Source organism: Nipponia nippon, unplaced genomic scaffold (genome assembly GCF_047370975.1).
Source record: "Nipponia nippon isolate SJK-2023a ecotype South Korea unplaced genomic scaffold, ASM4737097v1 scaffold_5, whole genome shotgun sequence".
NCBI classification, from domain to species: Eukaryota; Metazoa; Chordata; class Aves; order Pelecaniformes; family Threskiornithidae; genus Nipponia; species Nipponia nippon.
In genome coordinates, this window is record NW_028262369.1 from 42,127,285 (window position 1) to 42,141,685 (window position 14,401).

Genomic DNA, 14,401 nt, shown 5'->3' on the forward strand with positions numbered 1-14,401 from the left:
AGTCCCAAAACAGAACGTAATTTTTGGGTACAGGAATCCTCTTAACAGTGGCCAATGTTATCACATCTGTTGTCCCATGTTCCCCTTCTATCAGTAACAGGTCTAGTATTTTATATTACAAAGATTTAAAATCTGTAATATTTAGTGAAGTGTCTCCTTGCTATTTGCACACAAGTGGCATTAATTAGTACTTTGGAAATAAAACATCTGTTTTATTTCTTGCAGTTGATAAATTTTCTATACATGCTGCAAATCACTTTTTCACAGGCATTTGGGGACCAGGTTAAACCTACAGTTATATGCTCAGTGTACTGGGTCTGGCTGGGATGGAGTTTGGTTTTCTCGATAGCAGCCTGCATGATGCTGCGTTTTAGATTTGTGACTAAAGCCGTGTTGATCACACACCAATGTTTCAGCTATTGCCAAACAGCGCTTGCACAGCATCAAGGCCGCCTGTTTCTCACTCTGCCCCCACAGCAAGTAGGTTGGGGTGAGCAAGATGCTGGCAGGCGACACAGCCAAGACAGCTGGCCCGAACTGACCAGAAGGATATTCCATACCATATAACATTACGCTCGGCAATAAAACTGAGGAGCAGTCTTTCTAAGTTAGCAGTTCCTCAGAGACTGTCCAGGCATTGGTCTGCTGGTGGGAGGTGGTGAGTGATTGCCTTTGCACCACTTGTTTTGTTCCCCCTGCCATCTCTCCCCACTTCTTATTCCCCCACTTAAATTGCCTTTATCTCAACCCCCAAGTTTTCATTGGTTTTGCTCTTCTGATTCTCTCCCCTGTCCCACACTGCGGTTGGGGTGGGAGCGAGTGAGCAGCTGCCCAGTGTTTAGTTTCTGGCCAGGGTCAGCACATATCAGGCTTGTGGTTTTATGACAGGACAGTGTTGTTAGAACAAAACTCAGTCATGGTGATCTTCAGAATTAACTGCTGCAATTACAGATTCTAGGCAACTTTATAAAGAAAGGACCAACACTTCACAGTCAAAAGAAAAAGCTACTGTGGTATCCAAAGAAGATAGAAAATTTTCTATCTCTAGTGAAGAGCAACTCAAAATTGCCTTGAATCAACAATCATTATATGGAAGCAAGAAATAAGAAAGCTTCTACAATTTAATTGTTAGAGAGTGACACTTCTACAAGACAGAAAGGAACCATTTTTATATGTGTAAAAACACATTTCCATAACACTTATTAGAAGTGACATTTTATTAAATTGAATGATATTTATAAGTTTTAACTTTTCCACTGAGTGAGATTTAGTTTAAAGAGTGTGATTTTGGGGCCCATGTTTTGTTCTTGTTCATGGGTGTGGGGTTTTTTGTTTGGTTGGTTTTTTAATATGTTTTTTCAGTAATTCATAGTAGCATACCCACTTCATTAGCTGCAAACCAATGAACTGTCCAGAGTGTTTTTGCTACTATTGTCTTGAAACTGTAAGGTTATGGAAAAAGGTGAACACATCCTTCAGTGCCCCACCTGCTAAGCAACAATGAGAGCACATGCATTTTTTCCATTCTTCAGAGGGAAAAGAATTCAGAACAAATAACAACCTTAAAGGTTAGTACTAACCATCTAGATAATGAGCAACTAACAAGCACTTTCAAACTGGATAATACATTTTAGTTGAATTTCAAAACACAAAAAAATATAGGAACATTGTTTTTAAACAAATCTTACCTTTAATTTCTTATTCAGTTTACAGCAGTATCTGTATAACATTGCCAAATTTAAAGGTCCAAAATCTCCATAGAAACTGGGAGAAAGAACAAAAAAAAAAAAGTGTTATTTACACAGAAGAGCTAAGCAAATTTCAGCATGCATGTTGTTGATAGTTAAAGCTGCAAATCAGTAACTTTTGGGGAATACCAAGTAGCCAATATATATGGTGCCACAGATAAGCCCTTTATTGATTCATTTAAGGGGACAATAGTAACAATTAATTTGAAAGCATTTGTAGCTTCAGTTTAAGATACTCCAGTAACTATCTTTTCCATTATATACACGCACTAACTACAGAATTTTTTCTTCGTCCCATGACATCCAGTCTGGTTTTGGCCAAAACTACACAGTGAAGAACTTCAAGACATGATCTACTCCCCTTTAAGCCATGCTGATGTCATCCTAGATAAAGGTTCTACAACTGCTTAAGATGAAAATATATCATTAGATACTATGAAGAATAAGCTAAATAAATCTTAACTACCCATAAGAAATTCTATTTAATAATGTCCAGTCTTGATCTCTGTCCGAAATGTAAGCTTATTTCTTTTCATCTCATTCTCCACTATTCCAGAGATTACACGTTACATATAATTATGTTTGGTTTTGTCCCCCCAGTCCTCTTGTCTTTAGGCTGTTCTTCCAATTTATTATTTATTTCATGTCTTCTGATTGTTCTTGTTTCTCTCTTCTAGATTGCTTCAAAGGTAATATGAATGTTCAAGAACAGCAATCACTGCCCTTAGGATAAGAGCTAGTAGCACTAGTCTGTACAGGAAAATTATTGCACAATAAAAGTAAGTTCCTGGTAAGGAGTCACAGTGCTCTTCCTAGCTAATCCTTCATATAGGCACCTTCACAAGTAATAGAAGCCTTTATGCAAGCAACTTATAACAACACTTTCTAGAGCTTTCTCCCTCCCAAACCATTGTGCAAAATTGCTCAAAATTTAAGTTGCAAGCTTTCTCCAATATTTTTCCTTTTTGTGTACAGAAGTCTTTATCTTGATGGTCTATGAAAATTTGTTGATGCACACATTATAACTTAGAGTGAGAAATAGTCTATAACTTAAACTGGTTTAATCTGTTCTGCTTTAAGTCTTTCTATAAAAGGCATAGGACACTTCTTGCCTATTGACAAACAAAACAGGCCATGAGCATCTGAATGCATGTTATTTGGGGAATGACAAAAGAAAAAGGTATCTATGTTCTATGACTTCTGGGCTTTGAAGGAGTGAAAACTTACTGAAATCCTATGATAGAATAGGTGGTAGTACCTTTCAAGCTTTTTTCCCCATGGCAGAGGGTTTATTTTTCAGGAAAATTAATTACGATCCAGTTAAACATAAGAAAACTTTTACTGTGAGAGCAGTCAAACATTGGGAAGAGGTTGCTCAGAGAAGCTGTGGAGTCACAACCCAATTGTATGAGGCTCTAAGCAACCTGCTCTTGTTGACCTTTGAGCCCAGGGCTTGGATTAGACAAGCTCCGGAGGTGCCTTCCAGCTTCAGCCATTCTGCTATTCTAAGTGGATACAACAAAGTAGGAGCGCCTTATCTTTTTGGTCTTACAACTTTAGTAATATCCTCCTTCCCGCATTCTCTCTCAAAAAAAAGCTAAGCCCAGTGCAAAAAGAGACAATTACATTAGTCTGATCACTGCCTAGGACAAGTAGCCTGCCTGCCACACCAATGCCATTTCGATATCATCTACTTTACAATATCAAATAACATAAGTGTTTGTTAAGATTCAGTTCAACCCTTCAGTACAAAATATTATGTCACAATGCTTAATTACAGAAGCTCATTAGCTGGGTCAAAGACTAAGCTGTCTAACTCCTAGGACTTTATTTGTAGGTTGCACAGAAGCTAACTCACTCAAGGGAAAACTGCAGGGGTGGTAAAGCAGGGTTTAACTTTAGAATTCCTCATCTTTTCTTAGATAAGTCTGCCAGATATGGTCAACAGTTATAGTTATTTCTAAACTAAAACCCTCCATACAGTTTTTAATAGAGATGAAATTAAAAAAATTGTTCTAAGGACAAGTATGAGTTATGACAAATAAGAAGTTAAAACTGGATTTTTAACAACACTAGAGTGAATGTAGCTTCTAGAAAAGCTATATAGAAGGCTTACTAACCTCTTCCCATTCTGATGCACTAACACCTTCGCTAAATCAAAAAACCAACCCTATCTTGGTCTATTAACTTTAGAGTATTCTTTCACTTAAATATATGATGGAAGAATAGAGTTTAGGATTTTAAGATTATTCTGTGAAAAAATACTTTCAAAAGTATTGTGAAGAAGTGTGGAATATGATAGCTACTAGAATACAGAATACTTTTTTTAAACTAGTGTGAGCAAAGCAGCTTTGATCAGCTCAAAGACATAACTGCACACACAGTTCAGCTAAAGCATTGAAAAACTACTGCCATGCTTTAGGATAATAAGTTTTTATTACTATTCGTTTGTTAGAAGTACATCAATATTAAGTCACATATCCACTTTTATGTTTCCACATGATTAAACTCAAACAGAAGTGTAGGAAAAGCACATTAAAATGTATTTACAAATCAATTTATCCACAATAGACAAATTACTTACTATTTTGGTGGGGATAAGGATAAAATACATTTGAGTCTATCCATGAAGTAATCATATTTCTACAAAATAAAGCTATTCAGAGTCTCTCAGCTGCCAAGCTAAAGGTGTCACAATCCTAGACTGACTATTTCTCCATCACTTACTACCATTAAGTATGCCATGCTTCTCTCAATATGGGGGGGGGAACAAACAAACAAAACTATCAGAGTTTAAGACTCTGGTAATACCACTGTTTGTCTGTGCTGCAGAAACAAGATATTTCTCAGAATCCAAACACCATCATAAAGGAAAGGCGCTTTTGGTCACTGCTGCACCAGCATTATTACCCATACACCAAGCCCTGGCAATTCCCAAGTTATTTACATAACACCATGTAAGCAGTATAAACTAGCCATTGGCTTCGTTGATAAAACATTGGGGTAGATATATGAGGGAGAAAGTTTGTTACATGTATAATTTTAACTTCCTCCACTTAAAACCTCTAAATTGGAATAAGCTTGAATGTCCTTTTTTTAATGGGGCTAAGTGAAACAAGTACTTTACAAACCTCCAGAGTTCTCTGAAAGATAATACAAGGCTCTGTACTGAAGCCCATGAACTCTGATCTACAAAACCCTTCTTCAATTTATATACTTAGAACTAAATACAGTTTCTGACATGTTTAAACAGAAGGATTTAATCTTACCCACCCTTGTTACTTTTAGTTTAACAGCCCATTTTTGTACTTGAATTAGAGACACTTGATCCTGACTCACGCAGAGGATTTTCTTCTTAAGAACAGAATTTTGACATAGAGTTAAATGTAAGTGGAAGATGGGAAATGGGGGCTACAAGGAATGGAGAAGAAATGACACACCAAGTCATCATCCTAATAAAGAATTTTATCTGGCAAAAGTTGAAGATAAAAAACAAAAGAAATCAAGTCTTATTATATGATAGTCACTGATAACAATCTACCCAATATTATTTTACTTCCATCTTTTTCACAGGTAATAGACTTTCTTTGTATCTAGATGTTTTAATAAGCATTTATACACAATAAGAAGTGATGCCTCTGAAGCTTAAGCCAGGTAAGAGAGACAGTCATTTACAATGGAGGTGGGAACCACATATGAGGAACAGAAGGCAAGTATGGTATTAATCTACATTTAATTATATTTTGTTTTAATCAAGTACTTAGATGATAGCTTAAATTATTCTTCCCCCTCATCCCATGGAAACTTGCTATCCTTATGCTTCTCAAACTAAGTAGCAAAACCCCAGAATATACTAGATGAATATTTAAATACCCTACTTCAAAAATACTATCATAATGCTACCTGGAAGCAGTAGCATAGTTTTCTTGTATTTGTATTCTCTTTAGAATAGGCTCCTAGAACCACTCCTTCCTATCAGTTCTCATCGCATAGCCTCCGAGGTATTTGCTGTATTGTATAATAGGAACGGTCACCCACCTAGAAAGGCCAGCCCATAGAGAGCTCATTGGTCTACTCTCATGCAAGCAACTACTGTACATTCTTCCAGGGAATTTAAAGGTGAAAGAAATGCAGTCCACAACTCTTGAGGACAGCAACTCAAGTTGTCTCTGACTGCAGTTCCATGGGATGCCACGTGAAGGTGCCATGAATCAGCCCAAGCCCTGGGCATCTCTTCTGAATGCTAAAGTCACTTTTTACTAAGCATTTGAATACCACTGACCCTAGTACAGCAGAAGGATGATAAACAGCTTTCATATCTTGAACTACTGGATGAAGCCTGGTTATGGTCAATGAAGGAATACTATAGCCTGGCAGACTTTGAAACAAATTGATAACCTCCACATTAACATCACAGTCAATTTATTTATGGACAAGGTATCAAGTTATCTTTCAAAGATAAATTGCACTACTTTACCCCAGAAGCCTGATACTTTTTCCCCACAGATGAATACACCAGAGCAGTAGTTTTATATTGCCATTCACTTATAATTTTGTGATACAGAAACAGAGGTACAGATGAAAGGATAGGAGATTCCTATCTGAAAAACTATTTCATGATTCCTTTCTTCATGACAGATCAGCATAAGTTCAGTGTTATTGCTACACTGAACACATGCATGCATTCTTACCAGGCTGTAGGCATTTCCAATATTTTGAATGTGGTCCAAAGCCTAATTACCATAATGGGGGGAAAAACAGGACAGATCCTCCAAGTCAGTTGTAACAACGCAATAATACTCAGAGGGGATGACATTACTTGCATGGCAGCTTACGCAATTATTGGTTGAGTAACTTGAAAACAGAGGCACAGTTTAACAATTGCAATCATTTTCTGGAGTCTATACACCAGAATTGGAGTACAACTACTCCTTCACAAAGGAAGCTTGCCTTCTTGGTGACTAGCAGCAAAGTCATTTTTCTGCCAAAACAGGAGCACCCCAAGCTTGCAATTACTCAAACCAAAAGTTTAACCACAAGAACTTCAGGAACCAGCAGAAATACAGCTTCCTAACTGCAGAACTACACTAATTTGTCAGCATTTTACAACAATTCAGCTTACTATTAAAATTAAGCAATGAGACTGAATTAGAATGAGAAAAACATTCTCCACTTGCTTTTCTCTCCCCCCTTCCTAGGCTGGATTACTGGAACATTCAGGTCACTGCACTGCAAGGCCCTTGCTGCATGTACTCAGAGTCTAGCCATTAAGCAGTACAAGAACCAGCTACTGCAGAAGTGGCCAACTGGCTACCACAGACAAATGCTACAAATCGTAAGCTGAACACATCTTACATGCAACCAAGTTTCTGGATGAAAGCCAAGAGGATCAGTCCACACATTCATTACAACCTAACTGCTGATCAGGAAACCTTACCTATTCAGTCTTCTTTCTCCAACTCCTGTTTCCTAGAGCGTGTTCCTCCTTCCTACTTCTCAAGCACATGAACAAAGGTGGGATGCTCAATGGCACTGCCTCCCTGCTCTAGCCCCACCAACTCCAGTAACACGTGAATTGCTAGGAGTTTTCTTATCTGGGCTGTGACACAGTCCGTAACACTTAATACTACTTAGGGACTGCACACTTCTGAATAGACAAAGGATGACACAGCAAACATAACACTAGAAATGAAATATCACCTCACTGCTTCCATCTGAAGGTAAGAAACATGGAGAGGCTCTGGATTATACAAAACACCAGGTACTCGCTCCATTTCCCCTTGAATGTTCCAAATCCTCCTCAAGATCCTGATTCTTCAAAATTCAACAAGAACTCATAGATCCAAATTTTAGATAATTAAATAGCTATTCCAGATGTATGCATTTTTGATACAACGCTCCTTGACATCAAGAACAAAGTATCAGTGAGGACATTCTCCCATGTAAAGTTTCCCTATAGAAGAATCTTCAGGTCATGTTAAAAACCTACTCTCTATGGAAAAAACGTCATCTTAACAGAGGCCAAGTTTCTCATAAGGGGTTTCCTATATCAAGCTACACTGCCATCCAATATAAAACTGGAACCTAGAAAAGAGATCTGTTTTATCCTGGTACCCATTTACTGCAAACAAACAAACAAAAAAAATCCTCAATACTTTTGGAAATTACTTTTATCTTTTCCATACAAAAAAGTGAAGACAGATATGGTAAAGCAATGTGTGGGTATGAAATTTATGAAACTGTTGGACTGGAGAGAACACCACAGGTGTTAAGGGATAGCACTTTACAAGTTTCAAATATAAAATTGTGTCAGTAGTTTGTGTCTGAAGGAAAAGCTGACACTCCCAGTTCTTAGATCTTCTCATTTTCTTGTTTGCAGTGAATTTAAAATCTCTCATTTTAAGATAGAAAACAAAATAAAGCTGGAGTACTATTCTTAATACTCATTTGTAAGAATTAGCCATACAAAACCTGGTATTAGTATATGAATTTTTTCTGCTCTACATTTACATTCACATTGATAGAAGTTAGAAGTTGGGAAATTTCCTAATTTTGTTTTTGTAGACTTTAGCTTACTAACTTATCTTGGTCATCTGATAGTCAAGTTCAAGTCTTCAAAAGCTACTGATGTGAACAAGGAAGTCCCTGTTCTCTGTGTGAAGAGATAGCTCTGTTTGTTTTAACAAGGCTAAGTTTAAGTTTTCTTTTTCCTTTCAAATGATATAAGCCACAGAATGACGGAGAAGTTCAGGTTTCCTATGCAAGTACTGTTACTGGATAGACACAGAAAAGAAGCATTTAGTCAAACTGAAAATAAACAAGCTAACCCTTACTCTTCTCACAGGAAAGAGAAACTGCTTCTTTGCATATACACATGCAGTGACAGCAATGAGTCCTACAAGTCAAAGTCCAAACAGTACTCATTTAATATTGTTGTAGCTAAGCATTCGAGAGTCTTATTCTACTGCTGCTTGAACTCAAAGAAGCAGCTAACATTAAGACTGCTGTGAAACGGGCCAGTAACATACCATGGCTTGAAAGAAAGTTTTAGTGTAAAACATAGGATGTACAGAGAATATCATATTAATTGCTTCTACAGCTGCTCACAAGATGTCAGAGACTAGATCTGCAAAAGCCGTTTATACAAGAGATCCGAAGTCAGTAACAAATGACTGAATAAAAACATCATGATTTATGAAAGCTGCCATTATAATTTATCAGTAAGAGATTCCTGTTTCTCATTATCTAAATTTTATTTTTGTTTGAGAAAACTACTCAACAATAAAAAGGACATAAAAAGTTGCTTTGATAAAAATATGTGAAAGCCCAGTTAACCAGTCAAGTGTAGTATTCTCAAGCCAGATCTGTTTACTGAAAGGTGAAACATGAAAGACGCTATTCTTAGAGAATAAAAAGCTTCTTACTAGGGCCTAACTCATTAATTGAGGTCTTGCCAAGGCAAGGCTTGTCTGTTTGCCAAATGACAGTCTTCATCAAGCTGGATTATTTCTCGTTAACTCCGTTTTCCTGAAGTAGTAGTTACCTGCACTGCATTACCCCAAAAGATGGTATTTCCTTGTAAGTAGTAGTGCAGACTTTCTCAGGAGGGACCTCAGAGAGTTTCAGAAAGATACTGACAAAATCTTACAGAAACAGAACAATCAAAAAAAGAGAACTCAGAATTGGATAAATTCATTCAGGTTTCTTGTTCCCTCAACTGAGGCATTTACATACCATTTCCCTAGCATAATAGGTTCAAGGTTAAATTGCAGCACATTCAACTAAAATAGTGACAGTTCTAGTAGCGAGTTCCTAGTCAGCTAGCATTTGAGATGTTCTTAAAAGAATTTAAGCTTATCTTTATTATTTTTAAAAGTATGAATGCTTAAATAAGCGAAGACAGTGTTATGAATTCATTAGAACGGCTGACAACCTCAAGTGAAAACTGGAGGCTAAAGTACTCAAGATTACATAACCACACTTTGTGTACAATTTAGTGATAAATCACATGACAAACCGCAAGAGCAAGTCAGCATTTATCAGACCAAAACTTCCAAACCCATTAGATCTAGTGCTTCAGCTGCTTTGTTTAATAAATGCGGTATACTATTAATGTACATTATTACTTCCTTATGCCTCTTTGAGAGTGGGGGAAAAAGAGGGAAGCGAGGCAGTGAGATTTTAAGTACTTATGTGATCCAATAACATGGTCTCTGTAATCAGACAGCCTTAAACCTACATATTCATGAGGTTTTCAGATCATATATTGCTTCAGTGAAAGCAAACTGACCCCTCAGTGAAGTCAGCTAAATAAATTTCTGTAACACTTCATGCACTAAAGTTAACAGAATAAGACCCCAAAGAAAAGCAGTTTGCTTCCATGCACAATGAAGTATCTTTATCTTGTCACTAGAATGATACATCTAAACCAAATTAAGTCAATAAACAGTCATATTAACAAAATAACTTGCATACCTCACAGGTGTTGAGGATTCTGTGCTTGAGTAGACATCTCCTATCCTCCTCCTTGTAACAATCTGAACAACTCATTTGATTACAGGCAGAAGTGGCCATGAAATTCTGATCACCAAGAACAGCACAGGCAGGCCATTTTGAAAGAAGACTCTAGAAACCATTGTTCTGAGCTATTGCACTTCAAAACTCACTTCCAAATGTTTACTTTGCTATCATGTAACATATTTCTAATCACTTTCTCAGAAAGAAGGCTGCATTTTTGAGAAAACGAGCAGAAGATCTGATCTCGCGTAGTAAAGTGGCACTCCGCTACTACTTACAAATCAACCCCTGATGTCAGGCCCCTCACTTTGCTGTGCAGCCTGTGAAACATAACAGACTGATATCAAGGTCACTGATGAGCAAGAAGGGAAGCTATAGTAAATTCAGTATTTTCCCAAGAACCAAGAGACTTGCATTCTATTCCTCATTTTGCCTCTAGCTTTCCAATTTCAGAAAGACACTGAAAAAATACAAAACAGTAACCCTAGTGACACTTGCTTTTACTTCCCTGAGACAACATAAACTTCCTTGGAGACGACAGGGAAAAGAGAGAGGAAAAAAATAAAAATAAAGTCAGGCATGGTTTTATTACCAAATATTGCATACACTGATAGTGATGGGTGCTGCAATACAAATATCAGAGGAAAGTTTAGCATTGTTATGCAAGAGAGTTAGATTTTTACAGAAAATTCATTCATACCACCTGGTAACTATCACTTAATTTCTACCTCATGTTATGTTTTAGTATTTTAATTTGAGAGCACAAAAGGGAGAGTACTATTACAGTATCAAATATAGGACGATACCTTTAAGAAAGACCAAATAGATTAGAAACTATCAATTCAGAAAACACACCATGAGTTACATGTCCAAAATATTCAGATGTGCCCTAGAAGATAAAGGAAACTTTGCTTTCTTCCATTATCTTGTAATTATAGCTGGTATCAAGTTACACCCTGGTATGTGGTTAACAGGTATCTGGGTTAAGGATTATACTTAGTGAATTTCCTTTACACATATTAAAGAAAATTACTTTTTCTTCCCCCCTCAAATTTCTCAGTACTTTTTTTTTTTTTTTTTTTTAATTATACTGTCCTCACACAAAATACCCCAGTTACAGTCCTTGGTTAGTACAACCATCTGTAACTAACAGAGTACAGAACTACTCCCCCTTCCCACCCCCAAGATCAAATCCCACATAAGATTCCTTCACCCTTCCTAGAAGCATATTAAGAATTAGAAACAAAACACCTCAGGTCAAGTATAACACAGAAGTCTTAGAAGAGATACAAGATCAAATTTTTCTTTCATTAAAGAAAGTGGAACATATTTATATAACACAAATTGCTCAGGACCTTCTCCAGTTGAATTCTGCTTTTAATATTATGTCAACCTTGCCTTAGGGTACTCCTGAGGTCCCTTCCAACCTAAATTAGTTAATGATCATTACAGAACCTACTCCCAACCCAAGCAATTAACTACAGGAGTCAACTTTGGGAACAAATCATTGGGAACTCCAGTAGAAGACACACAGCTTAAGATAATGAAGACTCAAAAACATGTGTAGAAAAGAAACCCTAGAACTGTACGCTGTGCACAGAAAGTAAGCTAGAAACCAAGGAAGATTGGTTTGCAGCTTCACAGAAGCAGTACTGAAGTCACTGGAGAAGGGAAGGAAGAATGGTTGATGCTCACAAGTTCTTCAACTCATATCGAAAGAAAGTTATACTTAAAATAAGACCACAGTTTTTGTTTCACTTGTGCTGCAGCAAACCCCTTGTCAAGTGGCTAGATGTATCATCAGACATGAAACAGTTGATCCGGGAACACAGTGTAGAGCAACTACTTTATTTGTTTAGTGTATTTTATGTCCTTTAATAGTATTCACACTACAATCAATTTTACTGCTGACCTTCTCCATGCTGTCAGCGTCTTCCAAGCACATTAAGCTTTTACTTCACAGAAAATACTTTTTCTGCTGTTCTAAAGCTACAAAACCCAACAGGAAGTGCTAATCTCAAAACCTTCTGCAGACTTACAAAAAAAGTTGCAGATGTTCTTCAAAAGCACATTTAAGCTTTGTATTCTTATGTTTCTGTATAAAAGCCGATTGCTTCATACTCTTTATACAGGAAAACGCATATGAAACAAACTATTGTTTCATCTCTTCATACCAAACAACAGCCTTCTATTTAAGACACCATTTAGTAAGATGTAATTAGTCTTAAGAGATCTTCTCCACCTTATAAACAAATCTTACAAAGCTCAGATGTCCTTCCCCTAGCTCAACCACCATTTAAGCCATTTAACTGCTCCTGTAGCTGTTTTTGTGTTGTTGGTTTTTTGGGTTTTTTTTGGTTTTGTGTTTTTTGTTTGTTTGTGGGGTTTTTTGTGTTTTTTTTTTTTAAATAGCAATCTTGTTAAACTAGTTTCAGCTAACGTATGAATATATTCAGGCTAACTGTATACTCATGTCCTGAGCAAGTAGCTAAATGGGGCAAAAATATTCTATATAGTATTAAAGTGTGTTGGGAAGAATCTCAGGTGATCGCTTTGAACACGCAAAACACAAGAGATCACAACACTTACTTTTCATAGACCAGCTCCTCATCGGTACAGAAGTAGTGGGTATTTACGGTACTTTTCGGTTTGTTTCGTAAAGTCGCGAAGTACAACCGATCTGAAAGACAGATGAGGGGACCCGTGTCGGACGGAGGGGGCGGGCGGCCCCTCTCCCCCGTCCCGCCGGTCACCCTGCCGGTGGGCGCCACCGCCCCGTCCCGCCGCGGAGGAGGCGCGGCCGGTCCTTTTTCTCCTGCGTGAGCGGCCAGCACCGCTCCGCCCGCGGGCCCGGCCCACGGGGAACCCCCGGGGAACCCTGGGGAGCGCGGGGGAGATTGCTGACCCCGGACGCGGGCGCACGGAGCAACAGGTGCCGGCGCCGCTTCTCGCCGGAAAAGAGAGGAGGAAGGAACCGCTGAGGCGTGCCCCGCGGCAGCCCAGGGGCGAACACCGCAAGGCAAGGGGGGCCGAGGCCGAGCCGGGCACGCAGCGAAGCCCACGGAGCCGGGGAGAGAGGCGGGGAGGACGGGAAAGAAGCCAGCGGGTTTCCTTTTCGAGGGAGGCTCCGGCGAGCGGGACCCCCGCGGCCAGGGGACGGACGGGGAGGGCTCCCCGGCCCCTTCTCACCTTTCACGAACTCCGAGGCTCCCCCCAGCACTTCGGAGGCGGCTGCCGCCGGCTCCATCTTAAACAGGGCGCGGAGCAGCGAGGCGCGGGGCGGCTCCGAACTCATGGCGCGGCCGGGGCGCGCTCGCTGGGAAGCCACCCGTTGCCCGGAGGGGCCGCCCGTCGGGGGCCACGCTGCTGGCAGCGCGGCGGCCGCAGCCCCGCATAGGAACGGGAGCGGAGACGGGAGCTAGCTCCGGGGCACGGCCAGCCGCCGAGCGAGCAGGCGGGCGGGCACCCGCAGGGACCTCGGCTCCACCCCGCCCCCGACCGGGAGACGCCCCCGGATCGAGCGGCAGCAGGCGGTTACCAGGCGACCGGCGGCGCTCCGCCGACCGCGCTACCCAGCCTTTGTTTCGCCCGGTCCGGGGCCGAGGCGTGCGAGTGACCGGCCCCCCCGGCGCGGCAGCCCCGCCCTCCGCCTCCCAGCGCCTGACCGCCGAGCAGGCGGCCCGCCAGCGCCCCTGATCCGCCCGGCAGCGGCTTTGCACCCGGCGCAGCTCCGCCCTCCGCCTGGCTCTCACGCCCGCCTCCCGGCGGAGGGCGGCCCTCTCCGCGCCCGGGCAGCGCCTCTGCGCCCCGCGGCGCTTTTTTTTTTTTTTTCCTCCTCTCCACCCGCCCGAGGGCGGCCGGTGGCAAAAGGCCCCACGGAGACAAAGGCGGTCTTAAGGCAGGGCAGAGGCGGCGGGAAGCGGACCCGAGCCGGAGCCAGTACCTCAGCGGTGCGGGTCCAGGCCCGGAGGGAGGCGAGCGAGCCGCGCAGGCGGGGCGGGAGGCCGCCTTAGGCGCGCAGGGACGCGCTGCGCTGGCGAAGCGCTCTCGCCCCTACCTGAGACACTTAGTCGCGCGGGGCCCGGCGCGGCCCGGCCCGCAGCACCGCTTGGCTTGATAGACAAGCAGACCCACCA

The 14,401-nt window shown here is 40.8% G+C and overlaps 1 protein-coding gene across 1 annotated transcript in view; it reads right to left on the bottom strand.

Moving 5' to 3' along the window:
- Nucleotides 1-14,075, bottom strand: part of CDC14A (cell division cycle 14A) — a 67,203-nt gene extending 53,128 nt beyond the window's left edge. Inside the window, 3 exon segments of the mRNA XM_009468289.2 lie at nucleotides 1,689-1,764; nucleotides 12,855-12,945; nucleotides 13,455-14,075. Coding sequence (XP_009466564.2) covers nucleotides 1,689-1,764; nucleotides 12,855-12,945; nucleotides 13,455-13,560 — 273 coding nt within the window. The 5' untranslated portion in view covers nucleotides 13,561-14,075.
- Nucleotides 14,076-14,401: the final 326 nt, after the last annotated feature.